Source organism: Castor canadensis, chromosome 2 (genome assembly GCF_047511655.1).
Source record: "Castor canadensis chromosome 2, mCasCan1.hap1v2, whole genome shotgun sequence".
In the NCBI taxonomy this organism is placed as follows: Eukaryota; Metazoa; Chordata; class Mammalia; order Rodentia; family Castoridae; genus Castor; species Castor canadensis.
In genome coordinates this window covers 125,805,914-125,825,623 of record NC_133387.1, presented here as the reverse complement: position 1 = coordinate 125,825,623, position 19,710 = coordinate 125,805,914, and the positions used below count along the sequence as shown (strand labels likewise).

At 42.5% G+C, this 19,710-nt stretch overlaps 1 protein-coding gene across 11 annotated transcripts in view; it reads left to right on the top strand.

The window, feature by feature from the left end:
* Ryr3 (ryanodine receptor 3) overlaps positions 1–19,710 on the top strand; it is a 494,693-nt gene that overhangs the window by 407,501 nt on the left and 67,482 nt on the right. For all 11 annotated transcript variants that reach the window (XM_074065580.1, XM_074065577.1, XM_074065585.1 and 8 more), the window contains 2 exons: positions 5,989–6,309; positions 8,913–9,153. In XM_074065580.1, the coding sequence (XP_073921681.1) occupies positions 5,989–6,309; positions 8,913–9,153 (562 nt within the window). The remainder of the gene's footprint in view (positions 1–5,988; positions 6,310–8,912; positions 9,154–19,710) is intronic.

Below are 19,710 nucleotides of genomic sequence, written 5' to 3'. Positions count from 1 at the left end.
GCTAGGATTACAGGTGTGAGCCACTACAGGACCAGCACCTACCCCGGTAGTTGACTTCTAAATTTTTTCCATCCTAAGACCTCAGCATCACTGGTCTGCCCTGTTCTCAATTTCTCTCCTGCACCTGGGGCTGGCTACTTTTTTGCAGTCCCTCTCCAGACTGGCATCAAAAGGGGCACATATACTTTAATGACCTAATTACAGTCTTCAAGGAGAGCCTGTGTGTCCATGGACACTGACCATATATATGTTCTCCATCTTCATGGAAGATAAGTAAGACATAGGAAAGCACCACAGGAATTGAAATTATGCAGGAAAGAGAATTTCTTAACAGGAGCATTGATGAGCTAAGTTCTGTAACAGGGATTGGCAAAACATTTGCCACAAAGCAAATGTGATCCCAAGCCTGTTTTCATAAAGTTTTATTGAGAAATAACCAATGAACTCTAGAAGTAAAATCTAAGGCGAGTTGTAGGCCTCTTCTGGAGGGTGGAAGGAAAGATCCTCGTATCTAGAAGAGAGATCCTGGTTAGAGACAATATGATAGAACAGTAGGAATCTTTAAGCAAGCTAGACTCCAATTAGAACTGAGGCTTTGATGGAATCTGAAGCAACAGTTGCCAAATTGCAGGGCTGATTGAAGTTGGGAAACAGAAAAAAAGCCTCAGTAAACTGTTATGTCAGAATCCTTTTCAGAACCAACATTTCCTGAGAATCTCGTTAACATCAGTATTGGTTGCTGGCTGGGCTTTGTGGCAATCCCTTTTATTTCAGATCTACTTTCTCAAACCGCCAGGAGGTCCTTAGGGAGCCGAGTTCTAAGAGATAAAAGGTTCATGCCACACTTTCCTTATCACTGCTCTCTTTTAATCTAAGAATGCTTCGTATTCCTTCACATAAGAAAAGCACATTGCCCCAGAAATGGCCACCAGAGCAGTTTAGAAGAGGCCACTAATAAAACCCTTCACTATGCTGGAATCTGTGGAGGCTAGTGTTCTCACAGGCAGTCAAGAGAGACTAGTGAACACTGCATTTCCAATCTCGTTTTCCTCTGATCACTCATGAGTCACCGCTTACTACTAAGTGGGCGCCAAGCAACAGAGCAGGCTTCGGTAAAGTGGAGAAGTGGCTATGACATCCAAGTGCTGCTCTCCAGCTCCAAAGGGCCCTGAGCCCAGTCATGAGGCTCTCCAGCTGTGGTGTTTATACAGTGCTTCTATGGTTTCCTTTATTTCTTCTTTTGCTTTTTCAAATTCTCTATTTTTATTGTCTTGGAATTTCTTGAGTGTCTCCTGTACATTTTGGTTGACCCTATCCAGTATCATCTCTATAAAATTCTCATTGAGTACTTGTAGTATGTCTTCTTTTAAATTATTCTTGTGGGCTTCATTGGGTCCTTTGGCATAGTTTATCTTCATTTTGTTGGAGTCTGGATCTGAGTTTCTGTTCTCTTCATTCCCCTCTGGTTCCTGTACTAATTTTTTGCTGTGGGGAAACTGGTTTCCCTGTTTTTTCTGTCTTCCTGTCATTGTCCTTGGTGTTGTTACTGTCCCTGTACTGTGTGCAATTAAGTATTTTCTAGCTTGTAATAATAACAACGGTAATATTTAGAATGGAAGAGTGAGCTGAGATGGAAAGCAAGAAGTTAAAGAAAAGGGGAAAACAAATATACAGACAAGAGGTAGAAAGCAGAACAAGGTATCAGACAAGAGAGTTTCAAAGGTATAAATGGAGTGTTAGTGTACTAATCGACAGTAAGCTGAACAGACATTAGAGAGACAGAGAGAGGATTGAAAATCAAAGATAAAAAAATAAAAAATAAGTAAATGAAAGTAATATCTATATATAAAAATGAATTAAAATAAAATGGAAAATAGAAAATTAAAAAAAAAAAAAAAAACTTCCAAGTTTATATGCAATGCAGTTTCAGTCTTAATAATTTGGGTGTCCGTCTCAATCTCCAGTCCTGGAGTTGGTGCCTCAGATGTTGTTCTGTAGTTGTCTCATCAAAGGTGATGCATAAAGTAGACAAAACTACACACACCCACACACACACACACACACACACACACACACACAAACAAAAAAAAAGCCCCACCAAGTGTCCCCAGTTTAAATGCAATACAGTTTCAGTAAGTTTTTCGGCTTGCAGGTGTAATTCGGTTGTTCTCTCATCAAAGGTAGGGAGAAAAAGAAAAAAAAGTGTCTGGAGACAGTTCTGAGAGTGGTATCTGCAACTGTGGCTTGCCTGCCTGCTGCTCTCAGCCTGTAGCTGGCGGAGTTATTTATGCAGATCTCTGGGGTGAGCTAGCACTCACCTGGTCCCACAGGCTTTGTTTGCTCAGAGTTCTCCTGTGCGGGAGCCTCTGCTACAGGCTTTTCCCTTTCCAAGCACTGGAAAAGGTGACACTGCCCCGCGTTGTCAGGCCTGCGTGTTTATTTACAGTTCATGTGGGAGGTGGGTCTTCCCCCCTCTCCTCTGAAGTTTTCCTCCCACTGCCACTTTCAGAAGCTTTCCTGCTCCTGCTTACTGGGTGGTGCTGCTGCACCTGCCAGCTGCCATGTTTGTTTACAGTTCACGTGGGAAGTGGGTCTTCCCTCCTCTCACAAGCTTCCCCGCTCCTGGTTGCTGGGCGCGCGCCCCGCTCCCGCCAGAGGCTCTCCGGCCTGCCTGGCTCGTTTATTTACAGTCCCGGGAAGGATTCCCTTCCCCCAATCTTCAGCGCTCAGGGTGCCCCACCCTCTTTCCAGCTGTCTTAACTGTTCTTACTGCTTAGTACTCAGTTTCTCTTTTTTTCCGGGTGGAGGTCAGTCTGTCCAGGGGGCTATGCTGCTCTGGCCCAGGCTTGTCTGTGGGAGAACCGCGGTACCGCGAAGCTCACCTGGTCCGCGTCTTCCCAAGCCGTTTGGGCGCCGGGGGCCCTCCTCGTTTCTCCGTTTAACGTGAAGTGGAGATTCTCTGCACCGGCTGGAGATGTGGAGGGGTCAAAGTTATGCCTTTTCTCGGTGATTATGCCTGCAAAGTGTGTCTCCAGCGTCTCTCCAAGATTTCACTATAGGAGGGTCGCTTTCTGCTTCCTACCTCTAGCCGCCATCTTGGAATCCTCCTCCAGCTGTGGATCTCTGTATGACTACCATATAGACCTGCGCTTGGGAAAGGAGACACCGCTCTTCCCTTCAGCTCATCCACACACAGTAGCAATGCAAGGACATGACACAGAATATACCTTTGCACTGATTTAGTAAGTCATATGCATAAATAAAAATAAATACCAATTGTACACTTCAAAGGAAGGAAAAAGATAAGATTGTGACTAGAGGTGTCACAGTCTTTTATTCACAGTGACACACTGTGTGTCTTGATGCTCAAGTCCCCAGAGCCCATGTTTTTCATTATTGTTTAATCAGCAAAGAGATTGCTAACCATCTGTATGGTTCTTGAGAAGTGTTTCTGCATGAATGTGCTAAGGGATAAGTTGGCCTCCCAGGAGAAAGATGGTGACTTAATGGATGTGAGAGGATAGACTGGGTGGCTTGAGGGTTAAAGGAGGGGAAGGTACATGTAGGATGACAAATGGTGTCATGTTTTAGAGGTATCTGTGACCTGATTTATCACACCTTCCAGCAACTGGACAACTGGATGTCTCTGTGCTATCCCTCTGACTGAGGCAAGATGGAATCTCAAAATAATTTAGATTTGAATTTCCCTGATGGTAAAAGATGTTTTTCTTTATTGGCCATTTGTAATTCTTTTTTTGAGAACTGTCTGTTCAGTTCACTATTTGTTGGTTAGACTATTTGTTCTTTTGGTGTTTAATTGTTTTAGTTCTTTATATGCAGTGACTGTTAACCCCCTATTAGACAAATAGCTAGATCTTCTGCATTCTGCAGACTGTCTCTTCACTCCAGTGACTGTTTCCTTTGCTGTGTAGAGCTTTCAGTTTGAAGCAATCTGATTTGTCAATCCTTGGTCATCTTTGCTGAGCTATTGGAATCTAGTCACAAAGTCATTGCCTGTGCCCATGTAGTCCAGTGTTTTCTTGTGGGAGTTTCAAAGTTTCAGTTCTGTGATGCACTTTGAATTGGTGTTTAGTTTATTTTACATGAGAGTATTCTCTTTCCCAGAACCATTTGTTGAAGAGGCTGTCTTTCTCAATCTGATTCCTTTTTGAAGAATCAGATGGCTGAGCCTGTGTACAGTTATTTCTGGGTCCACTCTTTTATTCCACTGGTTGACATGTCTGGTTTTTTGCCAGTGCCATTCTGTTTTTGTTATTATGGTTCTGTAGTATAATTTGAAATCAGATATTGTGATACCTCCAGCATTGCTCACAATTGCTATGGCTGTTAGGGATCTTTTGTATTTTTAGTGTTTTTTCCAGTTCTGTGAAGAATGTCATTGGAATTTTGATGGGATTGCATTGACTTTGTAGATAGCTCTTGGTAATATGGCTGTTTTCACAGTATTAATTCTGCCAAATAATGAACATGGGAGGTCTTTCCATCTTCTACTATCTTCAGTATCTTATGGTTTTCATTGTAGAGATCTTTCATCTCTTAAGTTAGGTTTATTCCTAACTTCTCTTTCCTTCTTTCTTCTCTTTTTGAGGTTCTTGTGAATGGGAATGTTTGCCTGATTTCTTTCTCAGCATGTTCATTATTGGTGTATAGGAAGGCTACTGATTTTTATAGCTCTGCTCTTAACCTTTTGATTTCTATAGATGTAAAATCTAGAAAACAGATCTCAAGCCGGCAGTCACCATGATGGCTAAGAGCCTGCAGGCATGACCTAACACACTAGATACACTTTTATTTAAAATCTCCTGCCTTTTCCTCAGAAATTCATGCGAACTTGTCATTTTACTTGTGATATCAAAGCTTGTTTCCTGAAGTCTTCCTGTGAAGCCACTATCCTAATAGGATGCTCCACATTTCTCCTGTGACTTCTTAGACTTCTTGCTCTTATGGGCCTGATGCTCTTGGCCCAGTGGAAGAAGTTGGCCTGGGAGTGAAGCACCCTTTCCACCCCATTGTTTGTGGAGCAGTCAGACCAATGGGTACAAAGCAGTTATTTCTGGTCTGAGTCTTCCTCAGAGCCTTCATGTCCCCTTCCCACCTGTCAGGAACCTCAAGGTGCTATGTATAGTCCTCCTCCTGTCTTGCAGGAAGGAGTGTCCTCTACCTTAAGGGGAGCAGGACCAGTTACCCCAGCTTCTTCTGTTTCCTGCGTTTGCATGTGACCACCTTCCCTGGTGTTATTTTGAGCTTTGTTTCCATTTCATCCTGACTGTCCTTGTCCAGTGATGTCACTTCAGTCAGCGTGGGGAAAAGAAAGGACTAACACCTATTCCTGTTTACTACACATAAAGGAAAAAGCTTAAGTGATTGACAGAAATTCATGCAAGTCACTGAGTCCACTGATGATTTCTGTTGTGAAGTCAGAAATCAATGCCCGTGTGATTTTTTTTCCAACTGGTTGGGAAGAGTTGTAGTGTGTGGTCCAGCTGCAGGAATATTTGATGAGAAGGTTTTCTTTCTCTTGGCTAACCAATGCAGATATGATCCAAGTGCTTGAACTACAATTCAGCAATGGATGCTGAAGAGTTGCATTTCTTCTCCTCCTCCTGCCTTTCTGGCAGAGATGCACAAAGGCCCAAGGCTGGCCAAGGGGTGAAGCCAGAAAACTGGCTCTGTCGCAGAGGAGCCACTGCACCTTCCCTAAGCGGTGTTCATTAGGCCCCTTTAGTTGTTCATTCATGTGTTTTACCCTGCAGTGTGACATCATCGAGGAAATCCACAGCCTCTGGAGCTGCAGTTCTGTATACACAGCCAGCAGGCCAAATCTGCTGCACATCCAAGCTCAGCCTCGAGGCTCTGGGATGGACATTTACATCTAAAGACCAGAGGAGGGTGGACAGAGGGAGAGACTGCTACCCCATGTGCTTTTGAATCACCAGGCCTTTCTTCTTCCTGTACCCCCTCGGTCAGTTCTAGGGATTCCAGACATGGTGGAAGAGATGTGTCCTGACATCCCACAGCTGGAAGGCCTGATGAAGGAGATCAATGACCTGGCTGAGTCGGGGGCTCGGTACATGGAGATGCCCCATGTCATCGAGGTGATCCTGCCCATGCTCTGCAATTACCTGTCCTACTGGTGGGAGCGGGGGCCTGAGAGCCTGCCCCCCAGCACCGGGCCCTGCTGCACCAATGTCACCTCTGAGCACCTCAGCCTCATCCTGGGCAACATCCTGAAGATCATCAACAACAACCTGGGCACTGACGAGGCCTCCTGGATGAAGCGCATTGCAGGTACCCGGCTGCAACCAAGGTGGCTAGATTCTCTTCCTCTCTTTTGTTTCTTCCGTGATGCTTTCTGTCTTCACACCTCCCACCTCCCAGTAGCTAACCCTTGAACAGAACCACATGTCCCCCTGGAGAGCTTCCTAGAGGGCCTGCCTCTGCTAGTCAGGCCCTCAGGTCCCTAGGAAGCCTTTCTTCACAGCTCTAGCTATGATGGCTAGCCCTGCTTCATCTGCTTTGGGTGTTCAAGAGTCCCATTTGCTCCTAGAGTAATAATTGTCCCCAATTTTCTTAATAAGTCACCCTGTGTGCTTTCTGCTCGTGTAAGACTTGCTGCCACCTGGACTGGACCAAAGCCCTTAATATCACTCTGCACTTGCATTTCACTTTACTCTTTTGAAGACTATAGTTGGCTCAAAGTACCAGCACTTTGGTTTTTCCGTTTTTTTTCCTTTGTGTCCTTCTATAACTCCTGGCATGCAGTAGTCTCTTAATGTTGCTGTTAGCCAATTTTCTGTTCCTAGCAACCACCAAAAAGGACAAGCTTGGAAAATGAATAAATACACTTTCCTCAGTTAAGAAACCACAAATATGAGTGTCCTCTATGTCATACTAGAGACTGAAGAGACACAAAAGCAAAGTCACTGTGTTTGATGGACCTTAGTTTATATAGTGGAGTCCACAAGACACAGCCTCCCCCAAATGCTCTCCTGGATCATGAAAGCTATGGCTAGGCTAAAAGGAGCTGTTAGCTCAACTCTGGCAATTACCTTCCTGAACAAATGAAGAGATTCCTTCCTCCTTCCTGTCTCAGAAATGAAGTGTGACCAAAATTAGGAATATTGACTAGGGGTATGACTCAAGTGATAGAGAACTCTCCTAACACATATAAGACCCTGAGTTCAAACCCCAGTACCACCAATATATAAATATATAAATTGATGCCTCTGTGGACATGTGAGAACCATGGTGTATATTCCCTTCTTATCCACTATTGCTACCATAAGGCAATGTTTTGATGAGGTCTTATCTGTAAATCTGGATTAACAGAAGGCAGGGGACCGAAGACCCCCGCTCCCTTGCCTCCAAAGAGGTACATGAGGAAAAGTGTCCCTGCACGAGGGACACTGGTAGAAGCATTCCACAGGCAAATCCAGATCTCAGTCAGTCAGACCACTGAATTCCTGGTGACTCAACCAAGAAAGTTTTTCACAGCAACCTAAATGTGCTGTACCAAGTACCACCATTCTGATTCAGATCTGAGCTCAGCCACACCATGATGAGAGCTAAGAGATCACAATGTGGTTAGTGCACAGTTTCCAAAAGCTCCGTTAATCTTCTCTTTCCAAAAGTATCTTTTTTGTAAAAGTGAAAAAGTGAGGGGAAGTGAGATTAAAAAGAAAAATTGCTGTAAGTAGGCTGTGTGTAAATGGAGTGCCCTAAGCTAAAGACTGAATGCACATTCAAATATACATTTGTGTCACTTTTTTCTTATAATTACTCTGATTTTTATTGTCAAATTATCCTATTCCATTGGTCTAATTCTTACTAGCATAATCAATATCTAATGAATAGGAGATAGGATAAGACTTGAAGTTTTCATCTTTCTCTTTAAGAAAGCACTGCCAATTTCTGGCTTCTGGTTTTCCGTGTTTAGTGGCCCCCAGCCTCTTTTTTTGTTTGTTTGTTATTTTCATTAGGACATATTCATTGTATGTGGGGGAATTTATTGTGACAATTCCAAAAATCCAGCATGTTTGTTTTTAGCTGATGACAGCATTATGTGTCTCTTCAGGCAGGAGGTTGGCAGGTCTCAGATGTGGAGGGCTGAGAACTATGGCTGGATTATTGTACATTTAACATACTTTTCTATAAGACACCACATACACGCATATGCACAAACACATACGGATTTTTATTTTTTTGTGTGCTTCTCATCCATCTGTTTATTAGTATTTCACCACACAATGAAGAGATCAACTTCATGTCAGCATACTGTATTTTTGCCACTGATCAATACTAAAGAAACTATACTAATACCTCTTTGGGTCTTAAGTCCTGAGCAGAAACTTAAAAACAGTTATCAGAATTTTATAATAATCATCAACATTGATTTTAAATTTTTTAACCGGTATAGTAATTGTGCAGATTCACAGGTGCAGTGTGACATTTCAGCACAAGCGTACAGTGTATAATGATCAGGTCAGAGTGATTGGCATATCCACCTCCTCAGAGTATGTAGTCTGAACCTGCCCTCGACCCAGGATAGTACTAGTTCTTACAAACCAAAGGCTTCCTTCAAGGACTTAAAATCTAGCTAGTGGACCAAAACCAATTGAGCATCCTACAAGATGATGCAAGGTGTCAGGCTAGGCAGAGCAGGGAGGAATGGCATGGGTTGGGTATGCACGTGCATGAGGAGTTCAGTGTGGCCAGGAGCAGCAGAGCGGCACCTGGCACCCTACCCTCTGCTGTGGACTCATGAGAAAACAGTGCCCAGGGGAGAGTAAGGAAGGGAACCAGAGTCTCACCTGTCAGGTCACTGCTTTCATTGCGGTCAGTGGCCTTCACTCTCAGGAAGTGAGGGAAAGGCCCTTTGTTTGCAAATGCAGTGTACGCCCAGCCGATCATCAGCAAAGCCAGGCCTGACCTGCTACGGAGCCATTTCCTCCCCACCCTGGAGAAACTGAAGAAGAAGGCCATCAAGACAGTGCAGGAAGAGGAACAGCTGAAGGCTGACAGCAAGGGGGACACCCAGGAGGCTGAGCTGCTCATCCTGGACGAGTTTGCCATCCTCTGCAGAGACCTCTATGCCTTCTACGCGATGCTGATACGCTACGTGGACAACAACAGGTACGGAGGAAGCTTCTGCAAGCCTGCCTGCTGCTCCCCACGGCTAGTTTGGGCAACAGAATAGGATGGAAAGGTGGTGGTGGTGGGCATATTCCTGGTGAGATAAAAGGAGGTCACGGCTGCCATCACCAGTTCCCCCACCCATTCCCCTCACCAGTTCTCCTTGGTTTCCTTGACCAGGGATTCTGTATGGATTGTGACATGCATCTTGTGGGCCACCACAGTTCAGAGGGAGCTGGTTGAACAAGGGTCACAGTGACTTATTTCTATCCCTTCTGTTCATGCACACCAATGGATATTACTTGGCCATGTGTAAGCCATGTTCCAGGCATTGAGGGAGAGGAAAGAACAAAACAGCCAAGCTGTCTGACCTAGAAGCTTTTGTCCTGGGAATAGGGGAGCATAGAGAGTAAACAAAACATACAAATAAATCGTAAAGGGAAGGTTGGGGATTAGGAGTGCAGGGTAGGGTGGAGTGGCAGGTTTTAACTAGCATGTTACCAAGAAAGCAACATTTGAACAAAGACCCAAAGGAAGTGAGGTGAGACCCATAAGGGTCTGGGACAAGGGTATTTCAGGAGGAAGGACCATGGGGTACAAGTCCTAAGGAAGGCATGTGTTTAGAAGGTTTGAGGGACCACAGGAAGGCCAGTGGAGCTGGCATAGAATGAGGGAAGGGAAAGCAATAGGTGATGCTAGAAAGGCCACACAGGGCCAGTTGAAGGACGGTCTTGGAGACAGCTAGGAGGATTTGGCTTTCATCAAAGTGAGATAAGCCAGTGGAAGTTTTGAACAAGTTGGTGACATGGTCTGATGTATTCTTTGAGCACCGTAGCAAGGGGCCAGGGTGAACAAGGAAGTGCTTAGGCCAGTTGGGGGGACTAACAGTGATCCAGGCAAGAGTTGATGGTGGTCCATTGACACAGAAAGCAGAATAACTGTGCCTGGGGCTGGAGAGAAAAGGGAGGACTGAGAAGTGGGTGCTTAATAGAGTTGGGGTTACTGTTGGAATGAGGAGGATGTTTGGAACTAGAGAACAATTGCACAGCATAGTGAATGTGCTGAATGTTACCAATGGCAGATTTTTATGTTAGGTGCATTTACTACAACTTTAAAAAACTGGGTTGAGAATGGCTAAAACCAGGGTGGTAGCAGTAAAGGTTGGTAGAAGTTGTCAGATTCTGGGTCTATTTTGAAAGCAGAGCCCTTGGGATTTCTAGATCATGGATGAGAAAAGAAAGAGTCAAAGACGGCTCCAGGAGCTTGGAACTCAGCAAGTTTCCAGCAGGTGAACTAGGGAAGATTGTGTTTTGTTTGTTTTGGCTGTTTGGTTTTTGAAGGGAAAATCAGGAAACCACTTTCAGACATGACAAATTTGGTTGTTTATTCAGTATAAAAATGAAATCAATCAGTGGACAGTTGGATACAGGAGACCTTGGTACCCACCAATACCTGACTCCAAGGAGACCTAGGTATCATACCAGGATGTACTGGGCTGTTCTATGGATGCTTGATTCATTTTTCCCATAATGCTAAAAATGAGCAGCTTTTCAACAATCTCAAATTTTCACTTTATCAATTCAGTGAAGCACATTTCATGCTGTTTTAAACTTGGAAGGATTACCATCACTTTTACCTTGCTTTTGGGGCATGATTTGCTTTTGGGGAGGCATATTTTCACAAAATTAAGGGCAGAGAAACACTCAACAGACCACATAGTGATTTCAACACAACTGACAATAGTGTGGGACTGATTGAGAGTTTCTCCACATCAAATGAGCTACAGAATGGTAACGCTTTTGTTCTTGAAATTATTTATTTATTTATTGACTGTACTTGGTCTAAACGGTGTGTAATAAATCTGTGAACAAGGTGGGTATGTAAGTCCAGAGTTCAGTGGAGATGTCCAGTGCATAAATGACTTTTGGAAGTCATCAACTTTGATACTGTAGTCTTTAAGGACTGTGAGACTAGATAAGACAAAGGACTGAGGAAGAGAAGAGTTCCTAGGACTGAACCTCCAGGCCCCCTACCACTGAGGTCAAGAAAAAGAAGAAGAACCAGCAAATGAGATAGGAGACAAATAAGTAGAACAGTGTGTCCTGCTACCAACTTCACAATGGGTTTCATGAGGAAAGAGCAAGTAACTCTTTCAAATGCAGCTGGTAAATGAGAACTGAGTGGGGTGTTGGATCCTGTAAGAGCAGAGAGATGATTTCTACATCATGTCTTTGAGCAGGCAAAGTGTCAGCCTTAAACATCAAGAGGCAGGAGAACAGACTGAGTGTGGCACAGTTGGAGGTACCTATACCTATATGCAGGTAGACAGACAGGGGTACACATACTCACAGTGGGGGTCTGCAGGAGTCCCTTTCTGATTACTTCTGCTTTCTTGGTGAAGTAGGAAGCAACCCATCAGATGGGAGTGGTGATGGGGAGAAGTGTATGGAGGGAAAGTAGGAGACAGTTGTCAAGAAGAGAAGGGCAGAATTACTGCAGAAACATAAAACGATTGTCAGGCAGCATGAAGGGCCCTGTTTGAGATCTGCCACACAAGTTTAGAGTTGTCCTTTCTCAACCAAGTTCAGCTGCCTTATAGGCCAGGGTAGGAAGAGATTTGGATTTAACCAGGCTGAGGGTTTGCAAGTGAGTATGACAAAATTGGGTAGGGTGTTGAGGGTATGTTTAAGAAGTTAGTTATAAAGACTGAACTGAGTTGAGTTTTTTTGTTGTTTTCTTTTCTATTAGCAAGTATTAATTACATACATTAATGAGGTATATGATTAATATGATATTTCATCACATGCATGAATGTTCACTGATCAAATCCAACCTCCCTTTTTTCATTTCCCCTCTTTAGACATCCCAACCTCTAGTATCACTATTCTACATTACTGACCATGGGATTTAGTCTGGACAATGAGTGCAGTGAGAACATAGGAAACTGATTCTATAAAGTATTGAAAGATTGTTGGTCCTAGCCAGCCATATTGGTACATGCCTGCAACCCCATGGTTCAGGAGGCTAATGCAGGGGGATCAAGAACCTGAGCTCTATAGTGAGACTCTGTCTCAAAAAAAAAAAAAAAAGATTGTTTATCCCAATGGGATCAAAGGATTGCTGGAATCAGGATCCAGATGGAAGGTAGTTATCAGAGTGAGATGCATGAATTTATGGGGTTGGTAATGACCATCCAGTTTTGTACTGAAGCAGTTGGAGAGTGATATCCTTAGAGAAGAAAGCAATGAAATGAAAGCTGGGAGGATCATGGACACACACTGAAACACTGGTGACATGTTGGGGAGAGTATCAATGAGACAGGAGCTAAAAGCATGGATAATGAAAAGGAGTGACTGGATTCATGGGCAACTTGGTCCACCCTGAGGGGATGGGATTCAAAACTGGGAGACACTTCCTGGTGCAAGTCTCATTCTAACGCAAGTGCAACATTAAAGAGAAAAAATGGGGAAAACCCAGTTTTAGCTTTCCTAAACTGCTGCTCCCTTCCCCACACCTGGTCCCCAGCCTTCAGTGCTTCAGGATGGTTACCATAGTCCCTGCTCTCAGTCCCTTCCTCAGCCCTTCCCACTGGACCCATGTCCCTCTCCTTTTCTCCGTCAGTCACTTCCCTGAGGCTCTGGTTGCAGGCTGTGTCCGGTGGGGGCTGCCTGTCTCAGGTCATCATTATCCCTCCTCCTCTACAGAACTTCAGGGGTTGAAAGGCGCTAATGTCATAATGAAGCACATTAATCCATATCGTGCCACAATTTCCTGTATAATTCAACCTTTCTTCAAGCCCAATCTGTTCATTTGGTATATAAAATTTAATTAAGCCAGAATCAATAATTAAACAGTTCTTCAAGAAATATGAATGCTGATAGGACCATGAGTCTGTAATCATAAGGGTATAGACATTTTCCATAAAGATCCTTACCCTCTGCATGTTTTGTTTCTATAATGGAAAACATATCATTTTCCTGCACTGGTTCTCCACTTCTCTAACACAAGATGTTACCAGTGTGTGGTCTCAGAAGACCCTGGTGGAGCAGATCCCAGGTCATTGCATCTCTCAAACAAAGAGTCAGGCACAGACACAGACTGCAGAGTCTTACTGAGAGAGAATGGGAGGTACAGGTACAGGTAGAAGGGTGCACTGTAAGGGCACAGTGACCCCTGCCAAGTGTCCAGGGAGACCCACTCTGTTTCAGAGGGCCACATACAACTTGCAAGAGGTGATAGCAAGAAAAATATGGGTATCTTTGCAGGAGGAACTAGGGTGATTGACAGGTGTGCTTGACAAGGTCTAGCTACTTAAGATGGGCGATCTGCACATGTGCTTATCTTGATACCTGGGTTCTTTAATTGTGTGCATGAGATGCAACCAATATCCATAAGGTCTTTTAAGTAGGGGCTTTACCTGAGGGGTCAGATAGAAAGTGGATTGCCCTTTACCTGGCATGTGCCATTTCCCAGTCTGAACCGGCCAAGAGACTTACTTGTCTTTGGGAGAAATATACAACTGCAGAGGAGTTTACAACTGTAATTCTGATTATAAAATGACCATACAGAAAGGATGTCCACGGACGATACCTGGCAGGGACAAGGGGTCCAGCATGGAGGGACCCCTTGGTGAGGAGAGTTGAGTCCATGACGGGTGTTATTTTTTTAAACCATGTTACTAGACTATCTCACAATTGGATATCCAACAATCTGCATTGATTGTGACACACCCAGAGTCAGTGCAGACCCTACAGTTCGGAGGCTCAATCCCTCAAGATAGCCCTCACTTCAGACACCATCCACAGATGAGATACTGACTATCCACACTTGCGTTGAGCCGGGTACAAATTGAGGGGGTTCCATGACTCGCTCCTGAGAGTGACTCCTAGTTTTACTGAAGCTCCAGCCATCAGTCTTGGCTCTGGGTCCAACCTTCCCCCTCATTAAGAGAAAATAACATGAGCTGATTTATGGCTTAAAGTGCAGCATGCAGGAGGCTCTGGGTTCAGTCCCCAGTACTGTGTTTAAAAAAAGAAACTGACATCATATGTATACAAACGACCAAAACAGGAAAAAAATTCTCAATCTGTCTCTACCTTGCCCATCACAATATTACATCTTGTAGAAAACATAAAACAAAATCCAGGAGATATACAGATTTAGATTTAGCTGAGGTCCCAAGTTACCGGAAATGGGAGATAAACCCCTCTCCTGGGGCCAGGAGCCGAGGCTCTTGGGAGGGCTGTTTTCATTCTCAACATGGCATTTCCTATATGCACCTCAAATCCTAGGAACCCATTAAAATCCCCCCTTTCTTGTTCAGTCCTCAGTACTGGGGGATTTGAGGCACTGTGTGTCATCTGGCTGGCCGTCTGTTGCTGGATTGGTGTGTGGATTCCATCAGGGACACCCGAAGCTTGTAAGTAAAAAAGGAGCCACGGGCCTATGCCAGAAAGAAATCCCACGAGCCAAAAACAATAGGAGCCAAGATGGCAATATGTAGTGGCTCCGCCTAGTGGAGGGACAGGTAACGCGCACAAAAACCTCTCTAGGACCCCTTTTGGCTCTGGTTAGTGTTTTAGTAGGGTACACAGATGTTGACATACTGCTGATTAACTAACTATCCTGTGCTTTAGGGCCTCGTGGTGGGGAATGGGGATGTCCCCTGGACAGTCTGATCCCATGTAGGGAAAAGGAAATGTAAAGAAAAAGCCCATTGTAGCTAAATTTGAGCAATCCAAGAGGTTTAAAAGGCCAAGTTTACCTGGAACATTTGGTTTGATTGCTGTTGTTTTTTTGAGATGGGGTCTCTCTATAGCCCAAACTGGTCTTGAACTCAAAATCCTCCTAGGATCTTCCTGGGTGCTGAAATTACAAGTATGCCCCACCAAGCCTGCATTCATGCAGAATTGTGGCAGGCCATTGTCACAAAGATAAAGCAAGTTTGGTGTGTCATAGACTACATTTAAGAGTATCATGAAGAAAGGAAAAAAAAAAAGAGTATCCTGCAAGATTACCATTCAGGGAGAAAACTTATTATTTTACATTTAACATGTTGGAAAAAACAAGAAGAAAACAACATTAAGATGAGCTCAAGTTAATTCTTTGCAAGACTTGAATTTCTCTGACATTTTAACCCTACAGAATATCAAGAGTTTCATTTTAGTAATTAAACTCCATTTGTCTTTTCTCTGTTTATAGCGGTAACATCTTTAGAGTTCCCTAGACACACACCACAGAAGTACAGACTTTGAATACAGGCTATCAGAATTGCTGCTTATTTATCAGTTAAGAACACACATATATAAATGATCACATCTTAAATGTATTTTGCAATATAGGTTAGTTTTTAGGTGTTTATAAACAGTACAACTGAGAAAACCTCTTTAAAATAGCCAGTCTTATAAATACCTGGCATTGAAGTTTTAGTTTTAAATTTGCTTTGAAACAGAGATGAGTAAAGCACGATTGTCCCTTATCAATTTATAGAAACATAGCTCGTGTTATCTAAAATGGCTAACAATATAGGTATAGCATTTAGTAACTTAGCATGTTTACATGACAATCATGATAGCATTAGAACCATCAGGCTTTTAAAATTTTATAAAACTTGTATCAATAAAACAGTGTATTATAAAAACAATAATAGCTCATTTAACCAGTTATAAATCAAACTTCATTCAAAAGACCTTAAAATAGACAAATATTTAAATAAAATTTAATTTTATTAAGCTTTAATTCCCTGAGCAAACAAAATACCTAACAACAGAAAACACAAGAAATTATCTTGTTATTCAAATATCTTTATTCTTTAAGGCTATTTCTCATTTTTAAGAGAAATATTTTAAGTAGTTTAAATATTTTAAGTAGCTGTTCTGAATATAAATAACTAGATTCTGGTTTTATATCTGTGCATTAAGGTTTTTTGTTTGTTTTTGGGCATACTGGGGTTTGAACTCAGGGCCTCACACTTGCTAGGCAGGTGCTCTACCACTTGAGCCACTCCCCCATCCCATTTTTGTGTTGGGTATTTTCGAGATAGGGTCTCACAAACTGTTTGTCCAGGCTGACTTCAGACCATGATCCTCCTTATCTCTACCTCCTGAGTAGCTAGGATTACAGACGTGTACCACCAGCACCCAGCTCTGTGCATTAAGTCTTGATCTTAGAAAGTCCTATAAGTAACTTTATGGTTATAGCAAACTTAATTATTTATAAATCTCCTCTCACAAAATTTATCTTTTATAAACCTCCTGCAATGGATTGGGAATTTTTGTCACTTGTTAAGGTGTTTAGTTACCACTAAAATGAAATGGTTAGATTTTTACAGAATACCATTCTAGATATCAGAAATCACGTATATATATTCTCAGTACTTTTAAAAATCATCTGTTATTTCTTTCTACCTATTTTAGGCTATGGGTAAGGAAAAGAAATACCAAATAAAATTAGATTTTTTGAGTTTAAGAATTCTGATAATGTCTTAGACAACAGTGATTTAGAATCCTAAAGAATTTATTTCTATACTTAGTGTATTATCTCACTTGTAAATTTCTAAATAGTTGTTAGCTGACTAATATTCACATATACTCAAATCTGTAATCTACACAGAGTATGGTTACCTCTTATAGATGTAAGCACTGAACATATATGAAAAACATATATGGGGTGTGAAGAGCCTAAAGTTTTTGGTTCCAAATCTTGTAACATTTTTCTTGCAAAAACATTTTCTAAATTACATCTTAAAGAATATAAGCAGCAGGAGTTGTGGTGCACACCTGTATCCCCAGTCCTTGGGAGGCTACCACTGGAGGATTGTGAGTTCCAGGCCAGCCTGGACTGCAAAGTGAGACCCCCCATCTCAAAAAAAATTTAAGCAAGGACTGGACACCTACTACATAGCAGCAGGCAGGTCCTTTGAGCCTCCACTACGACTGTGGTGTCAGATCCCATAATTAACAAGCTAGGCAAGTCACAGCTACTAACTTTACTTGAAATGTCTTTTAATTAATGGACTGTGGCAGCAAACAGAGATGTCTTTCAAAACTGACTGCTACCTGAAATAGATGGTGACAATGTCATAATGCATATAGCACATGAATTGCCCTTATACAAGTTACTGACCCTCAGCCATTGTAAATCAATTGACCCTTAATCATCTTAAAACTTGATTATTTAAATCTTATTTCCTCCTAATTATTGGTCTATACTAGATGAAAATGTACTTTATAAGTAAAGTCTTTATTTCCAGACATTTACTATCCCTCTAAAACAGTTGTTCTCAAACTTATTAAGAGATCACCTGTCTCTTGATGGTACATCAGCGTTTTGTATCAGTAATTTGTGAAACAAGTTTAGTAGACCCAAATGTATTACGTGTCATAGATTTTAAAAAGCCAAGAGTACTCAGTCTCATAGGTAGTCGTGTTCTAGTATTTTAACTTACTTATGAATGACTCAGATGTTTTCCATCTACCATGTACCTTTTTTTGAATTTGCACTACGGGTGGTGGAGCCAGGGCATTGCACATGCTAGGCAAGTGCTCTACCTCAGCTAACTCCTGCCTTTACGAGCTGCATCTAATAAACACTTATCGTATCTCAAATGTAAACTTCTTTTACATTAACCATGAAATTTAAGACACCAGACAAGTATAAGATTTGAAAGTCCATAAGTCTTCCGTCAATTTTTATATACATAACTTGGTTTTCAAGAAAACCTTCTACTGCCTTTAACTTCCCATGGTCTGAACTCATTCTTTGATGTCCACATTCCAGCCAGGACTGGCTAAAGGACCATCCTCCCAGTAACTGAGTAACAGGTTATCTTAGTAGAAAAGAAAACCAGATAGATGGAGATGGAACCAAAAACCTCCAATCAAACAAAAAGACAAAAAATATTTAAGCATACAGAACTAAAAAGTAAATTCACCAGAAAAAAAAATTAAAACAAAATCCCGTGAACTCTAAAAGGTCAAAAGTACGCACAGACATCTTGGTCAGTTACTTGTAGGGAAAGAGCTGCGTGAAGTCAGAGTGTACCTCCAGTGAGGCATACCCACAGCTCCACCAGGATAAAAGCATCACCCGGGCTCCTTCAGGGACCTCCAGAACAGTCATGCTTTCCACTCGCATGCAGACCACAGCAGAAATTCCAAACACAAAAACCTCCTGTTGTCTTTACAAACTGGCACCAAAAGCAACAAAAACAAGGAATCCAAATTTTCCTATCAAACAATTCAAGAGGACCCCCACATTTTGGTTCAAGAACAGACCCCAAAAGGCTCACACATTGGCCAAACAACAAGGAAGCAAAAGAATAAGGCCTGCTGTGTACAACCAAAAAGTTTACCAGCAAAACAAACTTTGGGCCTCTAGAGTCCACGCATTCACTTGTTTTCCCAGATGGCAAAGGGATGTTTAAACTGGCTGAAAGGGAAAGAAAGGAAGAATCCTGAAACTAGGTTTCCAATATGTAGGGACTATCTCTACTCTTCCCTTCTGTCCAAGGCCAGCAAGCCAGGAGCAAAAACTCTGGGACTGTCACATCTGCCATGACATGCTACCCCATTTAGGCCCCCCAAATTCCTCAGGCCCTGTTACAATAAAACTCAGTAAAGCACTCTGCATATTAGAAAGATAACAACTCAGGAACAGGATGGACATGTATAGTGTGGGGAGGCCGGAGCCTCTCCAGGTACACCAGCCTCACAGCACATCAGTGTGTTCACCAACCTGGAAGCCCCCTGAATCTCATGATTCAAAAGCTTTTTTGGTGGTGATTTATTTTGCAGTGCTGGGAATGGAGCCTACACCTGAGCTATAGAAGAGTTTTTCTGTGAGCTTCTTTATGTAGGCCATGTAAATCATTGCCAGTGAGCTTCTTTATGTAGGCCATGTAAATCATTGCCATTAGTGGCTGAGACTGAACCCAGTCTCCTCCCAACTCTTCCCAGAGGTAGGGAGCAAGGCTAAAAGTTCCTACCCTCTAATCTGATTCCAGCTAGACTTTCTAGTACCCAGCCCTCACCCCCAAGAATCTAGTCCCTCAACCAAGGCTCATCTGATTAGCATAAGGTGGTCGAAGGGGCTCCTTATGAAAAACAAAAAATCCTCCTATTAGCAGAAAATTCCAAGAGTTTTAAGAGCTCTGTGCCAAGAACCAGAGCAATGACCAAGTACATATTTTCACTATACCACACTCTCTGGAAGTTTAAAGACCTAAAATGTAAATTTTGGAATGCTTCATTTTAAGATACCTATTACAGATATTGAAGGATGCAGAAATATGGGGGAACACTACTGCCTTTTTGAGTTGTATCCTGTTCTGCCATGGGCAGGTAATATGTGTGACTATACTTATTTTAGAAGGCAAATTGTACTTACTTAAAATAATTTTTATCTGGCGGAATGGCTCCAGCAGTAAGAGCACCTGCCTAGCAAGCATGAGGCCCTGAGTTCAAACCCCAACACCACCAAAAATAAATAAATAACAAAAATAATAAATAATTTTTGAGATTACTTATATTTATCATTTCACAGTAGACACACATTCTC